Below are 22,367 nucleotides of genomic sequence, written 5' to 3' on the forward strand. Positions count from 1 at the left end.
TACTTATAATTTTTTATATATATTTAAATATATTATTATAAACTAGTATTAAAATATTATTTAAAATATCATGCTAAATAAATGGAGCAAAAATATATTAATTAATTATCTCATTAATCTATTTAAACAAATATCAAATTATTTATTTAAATATGTCAATATGACATCGGTCTTTAAGAAGACAACACATTATATGAGAGTTTCAACAAAGTCAAACTCCGACCTAATATGACACCTAATAGAAAGGTTCAATTAGCCTTAAATTTTTTACCAATCAATTTAATTCTTAAAAAGTCTAACTAGATCCAACACATTTTCATCTTACAGTAATAAGTTGCTTTTCAATTCCCTTAAAAACTGCTCTCATCATTCATAAATATATGTCACATTTTTACGATGTATACTATTCACGTAACTTAGTTAAACCAATTTTTTAACTAGAATATTTTTTTTTTTTTAAGAATAACTAGTATATAAATGTAATTATTAACATATAAGATGTTAGACTTGTTTTGATGAATATTTTCAAAATAACAAATTTTTATAATTTTTTATTATAAATAATCGTCAAAATTATATATATTTTTTAACAGGTCAAAATGATATATTATAAACCCAACAAAGCAGCCAACAAAAGCACAAGGTGTGCCTAAGAGACAACTAAAAAGTACAAAGAGTTAACAGAGACACAAAGAACCAAACAAACAGCATCAGCCTATGCCAAACAAGCTAAAGGGCTCGACCACCATTCTTAAGTTCCAAAAGTAAAAGTAGATTTTTTAGCTTTCAGCCAACCTAAAGACAACATCTTAACTTTGTTGAGCAAACGGGGTATGTGAGTGATTATATTATTAAACAAGCGATTATTACGCTCATTCCACACAACCCAGACATAAAGGAGCCATATAAGTTGCTGAAAAGAACATCTAGCTTTACCTCCACCTGTCATATGAGTGAACTGCTGTAAATGATCAGAAATATCATCGAAGTCCACCCCGTAAAAACCAATCCAATCACGTGCAAGCCGCCAAATAGAACCAAAGGTGTCACACGAAAAAAAGAGATGTTGGGCCGTTTCAGAGAGACCACAGCCAACAATACACGACGCCATATCTGCAGAAAGAACCCTTATGGTCACTAAATTTGACTTCGTAGGTAAACGATCACGAATAAGCCTCCACGCAAAAACATAGACTTTCAAGGGGACCTGATTATGCCAAACCAACTTCGATGTTAGTTCCGCCATAGGAGCTTCCTGAATTGTTAATAAATCATATGCACCACGAACGGTATAACCTCCTGGATATGTGTAAAACATTGTTGATTAGGACATGTGTTTAGATAAAGAAGGAATAGTCTAATGAATAAATTTAATTTCAAATGTAGAAGTCCTAACTCAATTGGCAAATGTCAAAATTGCAAGGCCTGACGTTGTGACCCGGATTCGAACCCGGGACCTCTCAGTTGTGTGTGAGTTTATTTTCAGTGGATTACCACTTTATCTAAAATAAAATAAAAAAATTAATTTCAAATAATAAAGCTTGTGAATGAATAATTAAAGAGCCGAGCACACTACTCTACTAATAGTAAATTAAACCGTCCATTAATATGATTAGCCGGGCAACAACTTTAGACCATGGGCCATTGATATTACCATATTTCATAAAAACCCTTATTATGCACATGACAACAAAAGTTTTTGAAGGAGAAAATTGGAAATATTGTCCTATCGTAATTGCGTGGAGGGAAAGTCAATTGCTAACGGTATCTATCCACCGACCACCGACCTACCTCTCTGCCCACTCAGAAGAATTATTAAAAAAGTATCACATAATAATGAAAATGAAACAAATTATTTTATATTTATAGTATATAGTTTTCTTTCCTCCTGATTAAATTCTCTTTGAAATCTTTATTTGATTAACCAACAAAATACATCAACGAACCCACTTAAACCCATCATACACCAGATTGGCATTCATTGAAATCTTTTTTTTGTGCCACTAACACATAGCAACTTGTTTTTGTTTTTTAGAATCATGCCATGCCTGACGGCAACAACTCTTCTTTTTAAAACATAGATACAGATAGAATATCCATTAATTTCTTCACTGTACTCACAAGATACATTAATCAAAGATAAATATTTGATTGTGAGCTAGACAAATTCGAAATAAAACATCTATATTATCAATTAATACTGTTGGATGAACTTAACATCAACTTCAAAATTTAGCTCATGAGATTAAGATGTTCAAGCACATATAATATATCTCCTTAAAAAAAACACATATAATATATACTCTCTTCGTCTCAAAATGTAAATAAAAACGAGTCAACATAATCCCTAAAAAAAATTAATATAAATTAATGTATTTGATATAAATTTTAAATTAAATACATTAACTTTTGCTGATCAATTTTATTTATATTTTAAGACAAAATCTAAAAGTTCAAAAACCTTAACAATACGGATCTTCAATACAACTTTGATATTTAACCTCACACTTGGCATGAGTTGAATCTTTTCAAAAGATAATGATAATTTAGAGACTAATTAATTAATAGTCTCGTCTTCAAACAACAAATAAGAAAGAATGATCCATATGTAATGACCGACATTTTTTTACACAGCAATCCAATCAAATCACGTCAAATTGATATTTTTATCAATATTTTAAAAACTTATCTAAAAAGATTATTACATCATAAAGTGATTTTTCTTTAACAAACAAAAAACAAAAATGGTATATATTAACACCTGTAATTTTCCCCGCACAAGACGTGCAAAAGGGAAGAACCACATCAAAGTATTTACAATAACAGAGTGCTACTCAAAGCATAGCAGCACCAAAGCAAACAAAAAACAAAAGTTACTAGTGGACACCCATACAAAGAAGTGGTTGCCTCCACCAGTCATGATAGTTGTAGATAAAAGTTGCCTGTTTGGATTTTAACCAAGAAAAAGATGTCAGTTTAACCTTTTCAACGAGTCTGGATGGTGTCGATACCAAGTTTTTAAACATTCGGTCATTCCTTTCCTTCCAGATGACCCAAACAGAGGCAAATCAAATAATTTTGAAAAACCTGGGTGAAATGTTGAAGAAGATCACCAGATGAAGTTGAAGATATGCCCAACCATTCCCAAACCAAAGACCAGAGGGACCCGAATGCATCACATCTCAAAAATAAATGTGTTACCGTTTCCTGACTCCCACATCCAGACACACATAACGCGTCTTCCTGAGAGAGAATCCTCCGCCGCACCAAATTGTCCTTGGTTGGAAGTCTGTTACGAAGAAGGCGCCACACAAAACAGACACCTTGGAAGGAATTTGCTGATGCCAAACGTCGACAACTTGGGATCCAACCGCCAAATCATTTGAGATAGTAAGGAAGCGATAAGCCCCCTTCACCGAATATCCATGAATAGGGTCTAAAAGTCACCTCCAAGTATCTTCGACATCTTCATGTAAAACAAGACACTCCCTCACACTCTCCTCTTCCCACGCCAACAACCGACGACGCCACAACCTCTCCCTCCCATCAACCGCCCCTAAACAGCTCCTCATCACCTCCACCGAACATTCCTTATCAGCAGACAAGTCAAAAAGGTGAGGGAATTTAAGTTTCAAAGGAATTTCCCCAACCCAAATGTCATGCCAAAAATAGGTTCCCTTTCCATTACCAACTACCATTCACACATTGTTATCAAACCAGTGAGCAACTCCCTCACCCACCCCTTCACGAATTCTATTTAAGGATCGCCACCAAGCCGAACAATGGCTCCCACCCTCTTTCAACCTACCCCCTCCTCTCCGTACCGAGCTTTCAAAACACGGTACCACAAACCCTCTTTGTCAACTATCATCCTCCAGCACCATTTACCCATTAAAGATAAATTAAAGGCACCCATCCTCTTAACCCTCAACCCTCCTTCCTCCTTTGGAGTACAAATAGACTCCCAATTTATCCAAGCAATTTTCCTAAGATCCTCACCACCACCCAATTATTATTTTTTTAAAACAGATTCAATAGAAGAAAATATACCTACAGGGGCCTTGAAAAAGGAAAGAATGTAAACCGGAAGAAAGAACATGACCAATTTCTTAAGGACCAGACGACCACCAAAAGATAGAAATTCGTGGTTCCACGACGACAGGCGAGAAATAATGCGATCAACAACATGTTTCCAAAAAGAGAGTTTCTTAGAATCACCTCCGATAGGCAGCCCCAAATAGACAAAAGGGATGGTACCTCTTCGACAATTAATCATCATAGCCGCCTCTGACAACCAAGAAACATGGATATTCACACCAGTCAACATACTCTTGTGAAAATTTACTTTTAGACCTGACATCTCCTCAAATAAAAGCAACACCGACCTCATTGTACGAACATTCAACCAGCTTTTTTCACCAATTATTAAGGTATCATCCACAAATTAAAGATGCGTCAATCGAACCTCAGCTTCAACTCCAATTCCGTAACCTGAAAAAAGTTGTGCCCCCTCAGCGGCATTCATTAGCACATTAAGGCCCTCAGCTGCTATCAAAAATAGAAATGGCAATAAAGGGTCGCCCTGGCGAAGTCCCTGCTCTAAAGGAAAGTCATCTGTCGGACTGCCATTCACTAAAACTGACGCCTTTGTTGTTCCAACACATTCAGAAATCCATTTCCTCCACAATATCGGGAAATTCATATTTGCCAACACAGAGTCCAAGTAATTTAAATCGACAAAGACGTATGCTTTTTCAAAGTCTACCTTAAACAATAATAATTCTTTTTTTAACCGCATCGCTTCATCGACAGCTTCGTTAGCAATTAAAATACCGTCCAATATCTATTTCCCTTTAACAAAAGCGGATTGGGATTCAGACACCACGTTACCTATAACAAACCGAAGTCTATTTGCAAGAACCTTAGCAAGAATCTTGTACAGACTTCCGACCAAAGAGATAGGTCGAATATCATTCAACCGTTGTGGACTATCCACCTTCGGAATGAGAGCAATAAAAGTATAGTTTAGACCTTTTGTCAACTTTCCATTACGATGAAACTCCACCATGAACCGAAACAAATCATCCTTAAGTAAACTCCAAAATTCCTTGATAAAACCAAAACTAACACCGTCAGGACCTAGGCTCTTATAACTTTCAAAATCCCATACAGCTTGTTTCACTTCCTCCAACAAAAACGGCTTAATTAACTTTCCAGCCTCACCCAAAGAAAGTTTGCGAAAATTGAGTCCACTAACACCCGGCCTCGCCGCCCCCCTTGACTTAAAGTGATTTGAGAAATGGTTGAAAACAACCGCTCAAATACCATGCACCCCTCCAACCACTCCGCTATCCATAAACACCACATTAATAGCATTATGACGCTGACGATTGGACATGTAGTTGTGAAAAAATTTCGAATTTGCGTCCCCCTCATTCAGCCAATTCATCCGTGATTTCTGCCAGCGAACACTATTTTGCATGCGAGCCAAAGATTGTAACATTACAGATAATTTGCGAAGCTCGGTACTTCCGCTTCTTGAAGATTTTATGCATGTGTAAAAAAATTACACTACGAACATATGAAAATTAAATACAAAATAAATACATATTTCATTGTATTGAAGAAATTAAATTTTATACTTCAACGATGTAGGTATTTTTATAAATGTATTCAATTAAATCATCTTAGTCATCGTGAGTTTAGTTCAGTTAGTATGGACAATGCATAAAAATATGTAAGGTTTGGGGTTCGAACTCCGGTCATCATAAAAAAAAAAATCATCTCAATTAAATATTTAAAAAGATATTTTAAACTAATTTAGAAAATTGATACCACAATGTGATTTTAATTTATATACGTGCAAAAAAAATATAATGTCTATGTATACAATTTAATTCCTTAATGAAAAGTAGGAACTAAGAAAGTAATTAATTATCCTTCAAAAAATGAAAGTAATTAATTAATACAAACATAGAGGAGGTGGACGCCATGCAACACAAAAAAGGAGGAAGCAAGCAATATTTTGCGCAACCTGCGTTTTAAAGGGACGGCTTCAAATTAAAATAAAAAATTCCAAAGATGAAAGAGACAGGTACTAATAAACAAAAACATGATATTTTGTTTTTCTACGAGAAAAAAAAAAGGCAAGAGTGATTTTGTCGGTGAATTAAATCCATAAATAAAAATAAAATAAAAATATAGTCATTATCCTATTGGTAATTGATATAGTATTAAAATATAAAAATTGAATGAGATGACAAGAAGATTTTTCTCAACTTAACTAGAGGCCCGTTCGAATTGAGTTTGGAAAAAAGAGTTTACGTAAATAAACAAGTTTTTATCTTAATTCATAAGTTATAATTAACAAAAATTGTATCTTTATAAACCGTTTTTTCATAAACTACGTTAACAAAATTATAAATAATACATAAAACATATTTATTTGCATAAACTATTTTGTATAAGCTCTAAAATAAACTATCCAAACAAATATTTCAAATATAATACTGAAAAATATGCGTTTAATGTCTCAAATTAAAAAGATCCAAATTTGGTGACTAGTACCTCAAAAACACCAATTAATATAAGCTAACCCAAATTTGAAAAAGAAGAGTTTCGATAGTTTTATCAATTTTAAAGATTAATCTTCATAATTGTGCGTAGACGATATCCGATCACACACGATAAAATATAAAAAGGTTTGTGTGTTTATTTATAGGAAAAACCAAACCAACGTGGAGGCTTACCCAGATGACAAACTTGAGTGGGAGAGAGAGTCACAACATGATTATAAGAGTCTCTCTCTCTCTCTCCCAAAAAACCCAATAACATAACAGTTTCTTTTACTCTAGATTTTCATGAAGATTCACTCTCTCTCTCTATAACAAACTCAAACAAAGAACAAGAGAGAGAGAAACATGGACGGTGGAAGAGGAAAAGGAGAGAGAAAGAGAAACGGTGGTGGTGTTGGTGTTGATGGAGAGAGAAGATACAAAGGAATTCGTATGAGAAAGTGGGGAAAATGGGTAGCTGAAATTCGAGAACCAAACAAACGTTCTCGAATTTGGTTAGGTTCCTATTCTACCCCTATCGCCGCCGCAAGAGCTTACGACACCGCCGTTTTCTACCTCCGGGGACCATCAGCTCGTCTCAATTTCCCAGAGCTACTCAACGGTGAAAACAACGCGGTTGTTGGTGGTGGTGATATGTCGGCGGCTACTATTCGAAAGAAAGCTACTGAAGTTGGTGCTAGAGTTGATGCTCTTCAAGCAGATGTTAATCATCATAGTCATAGCCATAGTCATAATCATAATCATCATCACCTTCAGCATAACCGGAACCAGCATCATCGTGTTATGCCGGTTCCGGAGTTGCTTGAAGGTGATGGTTCTGGTGATTTTGCTGAGAGAGTTGATTTGAATAAGATTCCTGAACCAGAGAGTTCTGATGAGTGGGATGTTAATTGATATTGGAAGGAAAAAAGTTTGAAGAATCGATTAAAAAAAGTGATTCTTCTTCTTTTTTCGCGTTTGGGCTATGGTTGCTAACGTGCGCCGTGGAAGTTCTTTAACGGCTGAAGCAAAAATCTTGTTGATGATGCCTTTGGTTGGTTGGTGGTATGGATTAGAGTACTGTTTTTTCTTTTTTTAATTTTAATCTTTTTATTTTCTCTTGGTATTTTTTTTTTTTTTTAATTTTACAGAAGAAATTTTGGCATTGTAAAAATGTTAAATGTAAATTAATTATTATTATTATTATTATTATGATTATTAATTAATAGTTTAGTAGTGATGAGAAACTTTATGTTTCTTTTGTTTTTTTCTTTCTTTCTTTGGAATGGTTGAAAAAAAAACTTTGTTTTTTATTTTCTTTTTTGAAGAAATTCGGTGGAAATTATGAATATTGGAGGAACATGGGTTTATTATGAGTGAGGTGCGATACTTTTGAGAATGAAGATAAGAATGATGGGAAAGTAAAGGATTAGAAATGGGTAGGGACTTGTCTCATTAAAAAAAAAGTTGTGACATTAATATTATGTGACACAGTTCGCAAATATCTGAATTATATTCGATCTTTGATCGATGCGTATAAGAGTGCCTAATAAACATAATGCAACCTAGTTTCAGGTATAATGCGACATAGTTTTAGATAATTAGATACTTGTGTCATGTTTGATCGACAAACATGACCTACAAAGATGATCTAGGTCTGATCATCGATAAAGATGACCTAGATCTGATCATCAAATAACAAACTCATGTTTTGATCCTTAATTGATGCATATAAAATGTTAGTCAACAATGGTTGATAAGTGAACACCATGTTTGATCCTATCATGCAAAATAGTGTCTAATATCTGGATTTGGAGGGATTGATCTCTAATTTTTGAGTCAAATATAAGAGAATTGGTGGGACATGAATGGCCTACGATGCCAAGTAGTTGGGTGCAAAGAAGAGAGTGAGCCATGCTAACCACTAAAGCAATAATATAAGTACTAAAAAGGTGATAAGATATAGAGTTAGGTATTTTTCTGGTTCTTCACTATACCTTTCCATTCTTGATTATTATTGTATTCGTGAAGAGGAAAGAAATGGAAATGGAAATGGAATGGGCCAGTAAGGAAAATGCTCTGTCCACTGCTTTCTTCTGTTTTGATGTGATTGATAATGGGGTCGGTTTAATCGGTTTTGTCGTCTCGGATTATATATTAGTCAATCTATTCTCACACAACAATTGTATCGAAAACTATAGTATAGACATAAATAAATAACATAAAAAGAAGAGAAAATTAGAGAAAGATATGTTTCCATGTGAAGGCAAAATTACAGCTCTTGAATTGATTAACAAATAATTTTTTCTTTTCCTTATTTGAGTTTGATATGAGCTGTACCCCATGATATAACATATTGGATAGGTTCATTAGATATAGGATTATCTATCTTGAGCCCTTCTATGTTGTAGCTAAGGAATAGGATTAATCCATCATTAGCGGAGAATTAGAGTATTTTAATTGTGGTGGTAGTACTGTGGATTACATCGAGCTTAACGTAAGTGTGCCATTGTTTGATTAATTAAATTAATTCATGAAAAAGTTAATTTACCACGTTAATGAACAAAGATTTTAGATGCATGTAGGTGATTGAACAAGACAAAAGAGAGAAAACAAAAATTACAGAAAGGCAAGGATACGGTAAAAGACAAATGTCAAATTGAAAACATGGTGAAATAGACAAGAAACGAAAGCTCGTTTATCTATAAGTTGTTTTTTCTAAACTGAAAGGGTACCAATTGCAAATAACATGAATGGTCAAATTAGGTAGCAAACAAAGACCTTTTTAGAGGGTGAAAAATTGGAAATTACTACCTATTGTCCTAAAAAGAATAAAAAGAAATCAACGTATTTCATCTAAATTTTAAATCAAATACATCAATTTTTGTCGACAAATTTTTATCGACCAAGTTTTTTTTTTTAACATTAAGATAGGAGGAAGTAAAATGTAGTTCAAATGATTGGTTCGACTCCCGGTATACCAGGCCTCTTTCTCACAGTGAGACGCCCTAACATGCGGCGTAAGAGTCCTTTAAAAAACTCGTGCTAAGAGCACATGTTAAAGAATTTAAAAGTAAAAATATATTGATTTTTTTAATCTTTTATTAACTTTTAAGTAGTCGAATGTACGAGTTTTAAAATAATATTTCTATATTAAATTCTTTTAACATATCCCCCGAAAAAAATGATGCAAAAACAAAACCTTAATTATCTTGAGAAACTCTTGGGTAGACACAAAGATTTGGACCCTCTATTTGGCCACACACACATAAAAAGAAAAAGAGTAAATTACACTTCCCTCCCCTCAAAGATGCTTGAATTACACTCTCATCCTCTCTTATGTTAAAATATACATTTTCCTCCCTTAAAAAGTAAAATTTATATTCCCCTCCCCTATAAGATGCTTGAATTACATCTCCCTCCCTTAATAATTAAATATGGACATCCAGAAGTCCTAGCTCAACTGGCAAAATGTCAAAATTGTTAGGCCGGATGTCATGCCTGGGGTTCGAACCCCGGTACCTCCACTTGTGTGTGTGAGTTTATAATGGCTTTGCCATTTCGTCTATCTACAAAAAAAAAATAAAAAAAAAAATATGGACTACACTTTAATCTATTTTAACATAAATAAATATTTTTATAATATATATTAATTTTGAATCACCACTTTAAAAAATATAAATTTGTTTCTTTATAATCTAAATGTCAATGACAGTTAAATTTAAATCTTTTGTTATCAATTTTATAATTTAGAGTATAAAATTCACTTTTAAATAACCATACTTAATCGAATTTAGTTAATTTTCACATATTTTAATTTTATTTTGGATTATTTCATATTTTATAATAGGATTTAAAACTACATGTTAATATAGAGCTTAATTTATGTTTTCTGAAGGACTGCCCTACTCCTTTCTTCCTCACACAAATTCCAAATTCGTCGCCGCCATCATATAGATCAAATGGATGGTGGTGCGATGAGGGTCTCTGTCCTTCGCACCACCGTGCCTTTCTGACGTAAGGTTTCTCTCTCTGTCATCGTAAAGGTTGGTTTGTGTTTTTGGTATTTTGTTTGGTTCGCTTGGTTGGGACGTTGGTGGGTTTCGTGGTGTGTCGTTGGATGCTTCTCGGTGGTTGTTTGGTTTTATTGGAACTACTATTTGATTCGTTTTCTCTCTTGGTTGCGGTGGATGTTATGTTTGATCGGAACATAGGTGGTGATGGTTTCGATGGATCTTTGGTTGTGTTGGTTTGTGGTGCTTCCTGACGGTTTTCATGGTGGTGCTGATTTTGGGTCTTTTGTGGCGGGGCTCGTGGTGGGGGTGCTTGTGGTGGTTTTTGGTGGTGATGCGCGTGGTGGCTGGTGTTGCTTTTTAGTGATGGTTAATGGTGGTTTTGGTGACGATGGTGGTAGTGGTGTTGATTTTTGTGGTGGTTTTGGGTGGTGGTTAGGTTTTTTTTCCTTGTTGTATGATGGTACAAGGTTTGTGGTTGGCTTTTGCAGTTCTTCGAGGTGTGTTTTGGGTGAAGGTGCTTGGGAGAGCTAAGGGTGGTGTTGGGGTTTTATTCCCGACTATTTTTCAAAGGTTGTTGGTTGTTGTGTAGTTTTTAAGTTGGTGTTCAGGGGTTTTGTGCGAGCAGCGGAATATGGATGGTGAAAGTTGTTTTTGTGGTGTTGTGACGATGTTTGAGGATTTTGGTACCACATATGTTTATGTTGTTTCGTTGATCGTGCTGTTAGATTGGTTTTGGTGTTTCTATTAATTGATTTCAGAGATGGCCCTTTGCTAGGAGGCGTTTCCTATAAGTTTTTTGGATTTTTTATTTGATTCACGGGTGTATGGGTTTTCCATTGGGAGCTCCCCGTCTATCCTTTGTATGTTACTACTTTTAAGACTTATAGCCTAACACTCTTTGTGCTGGTTAAGATTCATTTCGATTTTAATAAATTTCATTTTAATTTTTTCAAAAAAAAAAAACTACGTGTTAATGAAATTGTGAATAAAAAATAGAGAAAGATATGCATTCAAAATTTAATTATATTAAAATGAACCCGCAATGCTATTTTTCTTTGAAGTGTGTTAGATTATTTTTTTTGCTAAGAGGGGAGGGGAATGTAATTCAAGCTTCTCTCAAGGGAGGGGAGTGAAATATTTTCTAATATGTTTTGAATAAGAGGGGAGTGGAGTATATATTTTAACATAAGAAGGGATGAAAGTGTAATTCAAACATCTTTGAGGGGAGAGGAGTGTAATTTACTCAAAGAAAAAAGTAGAAAAAATAACAATTAAATAATCATTAATTTTTAAATGATTATAGCATGTCCACTTTTGTTTGTGTGTGACTAAATAGAGGATCCAAATTCTTGTGTCCACCCAAGAATTATTCAATTATCTTAGTTTATAAAATAAAAATAACAGACCCCAATTTGGTACGCACAAACATGAGGGGCCAAGACCTGTCATTCGTTTAAGCTCAACCACATAAAAGATATATTGAACGGTTTTCTTTTCTTACAAGTCAGTAGAGGGAATATTAATGCTGGTTGATATTTATGTCTTGAATTATCCTTAATCCGTGGAACATGATTAATACAACAAATTCACATTTCAACATCATTATCACCAAGGTGGTCCTTATCAATGTGAACATTCGGAATAATAGTTGTCTCTTACATTTCTGTGATAACAATAATATGATAAAAGATATACATGCCTAAGCCAAAATTTTACTTCTAATTCAAGCAAAGCTTGTGTGAACACTTTCAATAGAATCAGTGCTTGAAATCAACACAACAAATCTTTGGAATTCTAAATCCTATCATGCTTTCTTTTGGCTGTCTCGTTTCATTTGAAGCGCAGCTCTTACAACATTTCCTCTTGTGATAATCCCAACCTTCATATATCACAAATACATTAACCTTACAAACATGAAAACAATGAAAGGAAAAACCAAAGATAGCATAGAACAGTGGAGTCGCGTACCAATCTACCCTCAGCATCAACAACAGGAAGACGTCGAAATTTTGTTTCTAGCAACAATCTGAAGAAAGATGTTCGGCGAAGGTCAGCTTTTTTAGTGACACTTGAAAAAACATTGATGAAGAACATAAAATTCAAAGGTTTCAGGAATTGTTTTACGTTAACCTTAATTAAATAGTGAAAACAAAATGAAAATAAAACATGATTTTTAAATGAACAGACATAAAGGAAAAGGATAGAAGAACCTAGCAGCATCCTCAAGATTGGTGGTCTCGCGAACAACCATAGGGGCAGTAGTCATTAATTCACCGATCACCTTCCCATTGGTCTTACTCAGCAATCTCTGAACTTCATTGAAAGTCTGCATGAAACCATGATATTAGACAAATCGTACTTTAAGACATAGGATTAATTCATATTATTAGAGTAGATATAATCAATGCAGAACATCAAGTTTAATGTAAGCAAACATTACCATCTAAGAAACATAAACATTTACAACGAAAAAGCTTTGTCCATGTTGAACATGTTTCAATGGCATGTTTGGTTAAATTAGTTATTAGAATAGCAGCTACAAGCAATGCAGAAAATCTAGTTTAACGTAAACATTACCATCTATGGAGCATGCAATTAATTTTTTTTCTTTCGTTTCCACCCATATTATTGAAGAGTGGGTTTTAGATTGATCCAAATTAAATCATGACAAATGAGGCAACACGGGGAGGACAAGCGACATGCCTACAGCAGCAGTAGATTATTTATAATTTGTCGTGGGACTTACCAATACACATCCATCACGCTCAGGACTGGACAGCTGGAGTGTGACCTCTGGTTAGCCCTAACTCAACCCTACAAACCGGTTTGTTAGGTGAGGTTTTCCCACGACTTGTGAACATATTCCCAAGCCATATCTTATACAATGTGGGACTTCTCAACAGAAATGTCTAGCAGTCAGTTTAACACGGGCTTTGAGAAGTTGCTTACAAGTTACAAGATTTATCAAGGAACATAATATATATTTGGATTGAAACACTGTCCCTTTGCACAAAAATTTCCTTTACCAAAAAAGTAGCATAATTTCAAACCACAATGAAAAACCAAGTGGTAACTATTGTGGAGGAGGATTTCACACACACATGCAACTTCATTTTCCTTCTACTTCAAAAATGTGTAATTAAATCGCACTCATATAATATTGCATTCAAAAGATATACAAGCACTTGACTGGACTTGTTGGAAGGGATAGGGATAGGGATTTATATGAAAGAGTCGTGAACTGCAAAATTTCCTATAGTTGGGACACAGGTAAAACACCTAGAGATGTATTGTTAGTGTACTAAGTCCGACTACCGAAACATCCGCTCAGTAAAACTCCTCTTGTTAGGTAATAATAAGTATTAACAACACAAAGTTCTGGTTCTTAACGTGAATATGCAATGGAGTCCAGAAAGTATTATAATACAATACTGGTAAATATAAATTAGCTATTAGTTAAAGAAGCTTTAACATACTTTCCAAGTACTGTCAACGTCTGGAAACAAGCTGTTGTCTGTTTGCCCTTGACCTGAAACCAGCATTGCACATTTTATTTTGGCTTAGAACTCCAACTTTAGAATAGAAAAAAATTAAAATTGCCATAAAAAGGTTCATGGTATCCTCTGAAATGAAAATGCTGTGAATTTCTGAAGGTGGTGAAAATTAAGTTTCCAACAAATGAGAACAGATGGGAATATTTTTAAATCAATTTACCTGAAATAGAGTCCAGAGCTAACAAGTCATAATCTGAAACAACACCAACCTACAAAGCATAAAGAATCTTCAGAAATAATTTTCATGACAATTTATCCTGCAATATTGTGCTAACTGCATCAAATTTGTTTATCTAAATGAAGAACAGAACGAACTAAGTCATAAGCATTTGTGAAGACATTCAAAGGTTAAAGTCGTCAGATTCAATTGTGAGAAGGATATATTGCTTCTAAACTTATATTTGTAGAACTGATTGGTGGTTTTCCTCTAAATGAAAGTATAGCTCGAAATTAATGTGTCAAATAAATACTGTACTTGGTTAATAAAACATGCAGTGCAGAATGAATCTTCTGCTTCATTAAAATCAGCTTCAACTGAATCTTAGCAGCGACACTTCCTGAAGCTTTGTTTTTGTTTTTTCACGTTGTCGGTTTCTAAAAATGGTACCTTCTTACTCAAATCAGAATTAGGTCTTGAAAATTTTCCTTTGTTAAAAATCCAAAGCCGCATAATATAGCAGGTGTTTTGACAATAAAGTAATGAATTAAAGGACAACAGATTTTGAATGAGGAAAAGTTACAGTGAGAGGCTCCCACCATCACAACATTGTTTAACTACATGTGTAAGTCATACTCTTATTTCACTTTATGATTTGTTTGACAAATGTTCATAAAGTGTATTTATATATTTAATTAAGACAAAACTGAATAAGGAAAACCACAAGTTTTATCAATAGATATACTAGAGAAAATGGATAGGCATAACTCACTAGCTTCCAGTTATCATCAATCACGGGAAAACCAGTTATTCTGTGCTCAACAAGAGAATCCAAAGCTGTTGCAAAATAAATGTTAGAAATTAAATATAGAATCTCATGTCCACCAAAACTAACTACCCAAAAGAAGGGAAGAAAAGATTGTCCCGAAATGAGACTTCAACAAGGTATGAAGTACACCTTCATCCACGGTTGTTGTGGGCTTCACTGTATGTAACTCATCTTTCTTTGTCATAAAGTCACCGACAGTGTAGACTCCATTTTTTGGCTGCACACATTATGTCAAAACACATGTTATGTCAAACTAGGGTTAATACATTTAACAAATGATAACACTAGACCAGATAATAATAAGAATAAGAAGTTAAATTGGTTTGATTTGGCTACCCCAAATAGGAACGACCTTCCTCTATTTGAAAGAGTTGGATATAAATTGATGACGTTGTTTTTTGACTGTCTGTCACTCCTCAAAGACTAAGGCTAAATATTGAACTTTTGAGTTAATAGGTAAAAGGAAGATAATAAGAGGTCTGAATATTATTGATAATGACCGAATAGTAGTGTGACACAAAAGACTCCGTACTAATCTCTATTTACAGGAATATACAAACTCAATCCTAAATCAAGAACAATCAAAATAATGATAAATAATACAAAATCTGATCCAAAGAGTCAAGAGATACTCTAGATTAATATAAAGGATATTTTATAATATTTTAAGAGTTAGATAAAAAGTAGCAGATGGTGAATAAGCTAACAGGTAGCGTTGAACCTATGAAGCACGGATATAGACAAAGACACTGACACGCCGACACCGCTAATAATTTGAGAAATAATATAATTCAGTGTAATTATATTTGTCGGTGTCGTGTCGGTGACAGACACGCCGGGACACGCCTAATCTGAGGAGTGTCTGTGCTGGCTGAACTAACTAGTATAAAATAATATAAAAGGGTATTTTAGTTGACATTTAAATTTTTTCAATTAAGATAACAAGGGGAAAAATCGATATGCTATAAGCTATAAGCTATAAACTCAAACACTACTTAAAATAACATCTCAAAAAACACTAAAGGGCCTATTTGGTAAGACATATTTTTGAGCTTACAGCTTATGACTTATAAGCTCATTTGACTTTCTCACGAGCTTATAGCTTATTCTTACAACTGTATAGCGGTTTTTGATAGCTTTAAACTAATAACTTATCATTATTTATCTCAATTTCACCCCATGCAATCTTACTTGAAGAAAAAAAAAAATTAAACATATCATTCTTATGTCATTTCCTTTCCTAATAATAAGTTAGTTCAACGGCTAATTTTAGCAAACACTACAAAGTTACTCCATGAGTTAGTTTATTTATCCGCTATCATCTAACTTATCAGCTCTTGACATAAGAAGACTATCAAACAACTCTACTTTGACTATATGAGCTTATATGTTATAAGAGGTCTGCTATAAACTACTAGTTGCTAAACAGAGCGTAATTCTTACTTCATATTAGGGGAAACAAATAAATAATTCTAAGTCTCAACAATCAATCAATACAATTCCCAAACGCAAGATATCGTTCCCTTGAGAGAATTGCAAAGTGAAGCATTTCAACCTCCTCAGTAAGCAACAATACAATAAAGTTTCTTAATAATCATAATTTAAAAGCTCTGCGAAACAAATTTCCCAATTTTTTTTCAAGAAATTGCTAAATCCAATCCACAATAATCTAAATAAATATATTTAAAATCCTAACCATATAATAACTGAACACAACACATATACTACTTTCCTAACTCCCAAGTCACCAAGTTTATATGTGAGGATAAGAAAAAAACATACCGGAACGGAATTAGCGGTGAGGGTGTTAGCAGCAAAAAGCGGCGAGCCACGAAGCTTTGAAAAATGAGCGGAGGTGTGGAAGCATCGGAAAGCGACAGCGGCGCGTGGATTGAAAATAGGACGGGGAGTGGCGGAGGAGAGTGTAGGGAAAGGAAGAGTGAGCGAGTCCATAATATAATAATTTGGTAGTTGAATTGCGATTATGAACTCGAGAAAAGGAATGAAAGAAGAAATTGAAGGGGTTTTGTTTTGAGTTGTGTTGTGTTGTTAAGACAAGTATCTTCTTTTCTCTTCTAATCCGCAGATATTGTTGTTGTTGTTGTTCTTACCTCACTCTCTCCACTTGCCTGTGTTGTACCGCGACTAAGACAACAACAGAAACTCAAGCTGCACCGTAACTTAACTTCTCTTTTTAAGTGAATACACTATTTTATCCTCAAATTTGTATTACACTAGTCAATTTTGAAATAACAAATATGTCCCTCAAATTTTTATCAATCAATTCAGTCTATCCGTCAATTCTCATCATTAACATTGTTGACGTTGAGTTCTAAGTCAGCTTCAATATGTATATGAAGAATTTGTTAAAAAAATACAGTACAAAAAATTCGACTTTTTTTAAATGAAAGTTATTACAAATTGTTATACTGTCAAATCGATTTATGAATTATTCATTAAAAATCAAGTTAATTCCTGAATTATGTCACTCACTTTAAAATACATTCATGAATATATTATCTTATCTTTCAATTTATCTTTGATTATGTGAAATAAATGCTAAAAACTAAAAGAATATATTTGCCTATTATTTATTACCTTTTGCATGTTTAAAATATTGCATGACCATCTTGAAGGTGAAAAAAAAAAACACAAGAAAAGGGGTTGAATTGTGTTTTATTTTTCAAAAAAAAAAATTGTGTTTGTGAAAACAGTTTAGAGTCTGAAACAGAGTTTAAGTGCAGCGGATAAAATAAAAAACAGACACATACACAGAGAGGGGCAAATATTGGTTCCTCTCACAAACTAGGATTAGTCCATTCTCATTGCACTTTCAAGAGATTTTCACTATTATGATTAGGATTACAAATTTCGCAAACACACAAGCAAGAGACTTCTTTTGCTCAATCACACAGAAAAAGAGACCTAAAATACTCAAACACACAAACCCAGAGGTTTCTACGGTCTTACTTAATCAAATAAAAGACTATTTGATTTTACACTTGATATAGAATCAAAGGTGTAATACAATAAAGTTCAAATGGACTCTAAGACTTATGAATTTTTAACATATGAAAGTTTATAAGAAATTCTCTAAATGTTTGTGCGCTATTGATTTTGACAAAGTGGAGGTACTTGTAAAAATTATGAATGTTCTATCTTTTCTTCAAGTCCTTAAGTCCTTATATAATATAAGTCCTTGATAAGCTTGAATTCAGAGACGTTGGAATATTTCTTGATTTAGTTAATGACGTTGAAAGCGTATTCAAATTCCTTTGCTTCATTTGGAATTATCTGTTTCATTCTTTTTGTCCTTGAATTTGTCTCTACACGTGATTCAGAAGAAGATATATTATACTATCAAAGGCTGAAAGCAACCCTTCTTGATAAGATGACAAACTAGTCAGAGACTTATGATGCTGACATGGTTTCATAGTTTTGACATCTTCACAGTCTTCAGACCTTCAGATGCTTGACCTTTTCAAAGTGTGTTCCAAATCTTCAGCTTCTCACTTTTTTCATATGCTCTTCGGGACGTGCTGAACGTGACTTAAGTCACGTAAGTTGTATTTCAGCGTAACTTAAATCATGTGGGGGTACTTTGGGTAGTTTAGTTGGGATGAGCAATTCTTGATGGGAGAAAAGCAATTTTCTTTTTCTATTAATGAATGAATAGGTACTTCAGCCCAAAGACATATATTTCTGCTGGGCCCAAATAGATTTTTTTCGAACACCTAAATAGATTTTGAAAATTTCTATTCTCACTTCAAAAATTGCTTTGACACACACATAAATCAAGCATATAACTCCAACTGCAGCTAATTACCGTTTGGATAGCGAACTACCGTTGTGCCAACTACTGCAGGTTGCTCAACTGCGCTTAAGTGCATTTCCTGCATACTGCTGATAATTGTTCATGTATTTGATCTCCCCTGGAGATAATTATATGAAACTAATATTTTTCCAATGGGAAAAATTCCATATCTATTCATCCACTCCAATGATTATTTCCTGAAAAATCAGTCAGCAGGAACAACACTTAAGTGCAGCTGAGCCAGCTGCAGTTGATACAACGACAATTAATTGCAGTTCGCTGTCCGGATGATAGTTAGCTGCAGTTGGGGTTATATGTGAAATTTCCATGTGTGTCAAAAGCGATTTTGAAGTGAGAACAGCAATTTTCTTAGATTTTTTAATGGCCCAAAACAGATTTTTGATAATTTTAAAAACATTTAAAAATTGTATTAATAGTTTCAATAAGAAATTAAGTATTAATAAAAGTGTGATGGTCGATGATAACCACTCGAAAATCATAGACAACGTATGGCAGATCTTCAGAGGCTCCATGGCGGTCCGCGACAGAGCTCCAATTGTTTATGGTGGTGCTCCGAAGTTTGATTGCTTGACTTTGGCATTGACCAATATTAAATTATAAACTAATTTAAATATTTACATCAATTTAGAAATCAGTTTTTCTTATGTTTAACTTTCATTTTTTTATTCGAATATTGACCACGGCCGATCACCACCATTAGTTTTTTTTTCCCTTGAAAAAACATTATTAAAATTTTATTTTCCAGTTTTTTTATAATTTGTTTTCTAGTTTTTAATAGTACACTACTATTACAATTTCCTCAAAAAAAAAAAAATAATATTAAATATTTAAAAAAATAAGAATATTAGTTTTTCTTCCCATTTTTTTTTCATGCTCTTTTTATATTACTATGTAACTAAATTTATCTTAATCTTACACGTGAGATAAAGGTGTTACATGGTTTCTTTTTCTCCAAAGGAAGGTGTTCTATGGTAGAAATTGAGTGTATATAGTACTTAATTAGGGGGCGGCAAACAAATTTATTTGTTCACCTCTATCCAAATTCATCTTCTTTTTTTTTTGTTACTCTATCCAAATTCATCTACTTCTATTGTCTTGAACGATAAAATTCTAGTAGATTGGATATAAACATAAACCATATAACATAAAGCAACTATAAGTAATCGTGACATTCAACGAAAGCAAAAAAATTGAATATTTTTCTTCAATTTCTAGTGGCTCTTGAAACAAGTTGCATATAACAATAACATAGTACCCCTTTCTGCCTCAATCTTAATATATTTTTTGGTCAAACCTCAATATTGATTCTATGAATGAGCAAAATATCATCCGGCATGCAATTGTGGCAACTAGCCACAAGGTTGTTTTTTGCAAGTTGCTAGTTAGTTGATTGAATGCACTCAATGTTGAGTTGACTGTGTTATTATATGTATAGATCCATAATGATTAAATGCTTTTCGTACGTTTTGTTATATGTACCGACATATTATATATGTGTTCAATGGAGTCCTAGCTACAAAATGGCTTGCATGTCCCAAATGCGTTGTATTGATTTCAATGGTTGACATTGATTGATTAACTACACTATAAAATAGATAATGTACTATTTCGGTCTCAAATATAACGAACAAAAAAAAATAAAAAAAAAGTTGATATATCTGATTTAAATTTAACTAGATGTATAAACTTTAGTTGATTTTTTTCCGTATATTTAAGACATCAGGAGTATATATAAACACATAGGGAGGACACCATTTGTTATTATATAGATTTAAGTAACTCTCAAAAGTTAATGTCTCAATGTCATTAGTGAAAATTTTCCTAGAGAAGGTCTTAGCTCTTTATTTCCTATATACTATATAGGATCAAAAAGACCAATTCATAGTATGTAGTCGAAGACTCTAGTTGCAAAAACAGAATAGTTATTATTGTTGGAATCTTGCTCAAAGATTATACTCCTAAATCCCTGATATGTGACCCTTATAAGATTCGTTATTATTATTTATCTTTAGTACAATTTACATTAAAAACAAATAATAGAAGAGGTTAATGCATAAATGACTTTTTTTTTACTCTTTGTTGCTAACCCGTAGTAATTAGGGTTTAAGGTTTATGACTTCCAATAGACACCCTAAGTGATTACCCCAACTGCTTAGCCTCTTGGTAATTACAAACTATCAATTAGAGGTCAATGCATGTATGGACACATACGAAGCTGATAGAATCATCAATTCGAACCATATATGATATGCCTTCAACCCTAATTCCCCAAAGAATTGGCTTTAGAAGAATTTAAGAATGTAATTCAGCAACAAGTTTATGATTTATCCAATGTCTTTCTCGCATTCTTATGTATTGATTCATACAGTGATTTCGTTCTTTTTTTCCACATCATTTTAATCAATTTGTATATTATTTTTTAAGATATAAACTCTTCATGTTTTTTTATATGATTTTTAGGTTTTATGTTGGAAAATTCATATGCAAACGGGTCAATAGAACATAACATATAATGACAATTGTTATAAAAAAATTAAGTTAAGTGAAGACACGTGTAATTCTAGAATATGATAACTTCTTTGTAGGGGTCCGAGACTTTCCAACCAAGTTCATTTTATATGCATTGGCCGACAAAAATGAAGTCATTGTATTTGCGTTGGCCCACTACTACTTTTTTTTTTTTTTGTTGAATAAGCCAAATGAAACTTATATTTGAAACGCTCTTTCTGACTAGCACAAGAAGTGCTAGAATAGAAAGCAAACAATGTTTATAGAGTTCACATACAGGTTACAAGTGCTGAAAAGCAAAATTACATAGCAATACCCAAATAAGCCAAGGGATTAAGCCACCAACAATAATAGCGCAAAAATTACATGTTTCCCCTTCAACCACCAAAAAGAAAGTGGCTTTACCTTGTCTGCTAATTCATCAATCAATACTGACCGCTACTACTTGTTAATTAGGATATAGGTTTTTTTTTTTTGAACAAACAAAAATGAAATATATTAATACCGAAAACGTAATTGCTTCCACAAGATGTGCTATAACAATCACGAAAAGAAACACAGTCAAAATACTTAAAATTTGTATCACTAATTTTTTCCTTCCTAAAACTACCGTTTCAATTTTTATTTGAATTAATTCTCACTTTTTATTACCAAAAATGGCTATACTATTGTGATGAAAAAATGAAAGCAACATTAAATGACAAAAACAAAATTTCAAAATGATTTTCTTAAGTTGATTGCGAAAGAATATTGAATAACGAGGACCTTTTTTTTTTGGTTGATAGACGTAATGGCAAAGCCAATATAAACTCACACACACAAGTGAAGGTACCGGGGTTCGAATCCCGGTCATAGCATCCGGCCTAATAATTTCGACATTTTACCAGTTGAGCTAGGACTTCTGGATGAATAAC

At 33.4% G+C, this 22,367-nt stretch overlaps 3 protein-coding genes across 3 annotated transcripts; 1 reads left to right on the forward strand and 2 right to left on the reverse strand.

The window, feature by feature from the left end:
• Positions 1-751: 751 nt before the first annotated feature.
• Positions 752-1,318, reverse strand: LOC112421949 (uncharacterized). Its single transcript, XM_024784160.1, has one exon. The coding sequence runs from the start codon at positions 1,316-1,318 to the stop codon at positions 752-754; it is 567 nt and encodes a 188-aa protein (XP_024639928.1).
• Positions 1,319-6,720: 5,402 nt separating this feature from the next.
• Positions 6,721-7,780, forward strand: LOC11405445 (ethylene-responsive transcription factor RAP2-9). Its single transcript, XM_003611639.4, has one exon. It carries the CDS (start codon positions 6,921-6,923, stop codon positions 7,467-7,469), a length of 549 nt encoding a protein of 182 aa, XP_003611687.1. The 5' UTR covers positions 6,721-6,920; the 3' UTR covers positions 7,470-7,780.
• A 4,304-nt stretch (positions 7,781-12,084) lies between these two features.
• On the reverse strand, positions 12,085-17,297 carry LOC11410895 (CBS domain-containing protein CBSX1, chloroplastic). Its single transcript, XM_003611641.4, has 8 exons — positions 16,893-17,297; positions 15,240-15,327; positions 15,054-15,118; positions 14,285-14,333; positions 14,047-14,099; positions 12,781-12,896; positions 12,539-12,596; positions 12,085-12,449 (listed from the first exon to the last, which is right to left on the reverse strand). Exons 1-8 carry the CDS (start codon positions 17,061-17,063, stop codon positions 12,375-12,377), a joined length of 675 nt encoding a protein of 224 aa, XP_003611689.1. The 5' UTR covers positions 17,064-17,297; the 3' UTR covers positions 12,085-12,374.
• Positions 17,298-22,367: the final 5,070 nt, after the last annotated feature.

This window comes from Medicago truncatula, chromosome 5 (genome assembly GCF_003473485.1).
Source record: "Medicago truncatula cultivar Jemalong A17 chromosome 5, MtrunA17r5.0-ANR, whole genome shotgun sequence".
NCBI classification, from domain to species: domain Eukaryota; kingdom Viridiplantae; phylum Streptophyta; class Magnoliopsida; order Fabales; family Fabaceae; genus Medicago; species Medicago truncatula.

Coding starts and splice junctions, on each gene's coding strand:
- LOC112421949 (XM_024784160.1), bottom strand. CDS start 1,318: ATGTTTTACACATATCCAGGAGGTTATACCGTTCGTGGTGCATATGAT.
- LOC11405445 (XM_003611639.4), top strand. CDS start 6,921: ATGGACGGTGGAAGAGGAAAAGGAGAGAGAAAGAGAAACGGTGGTGGT.
- LOC11410895 (XM_003611641.4), bottom strand. CDS start 17,063: ATGGACTCGCTCACTCTTCCTTTCCCTACACTCTCCTCCGCCACTCCC. Junction 14,100..14,284: donor AGCTCTGGACTCTATTTCAG/GTAAATTGATTT, acceptor TGCTGGTTTCAG/GTCAAGGGCAAACAGACAAC. Junction 12,597..12,780: donor AATCTTGAGGATGCTGCTAG/GTTCTTCTATCC, acceptor ATCTTTCTTCAG/ATTGTTGCTAGAAACAAAAT.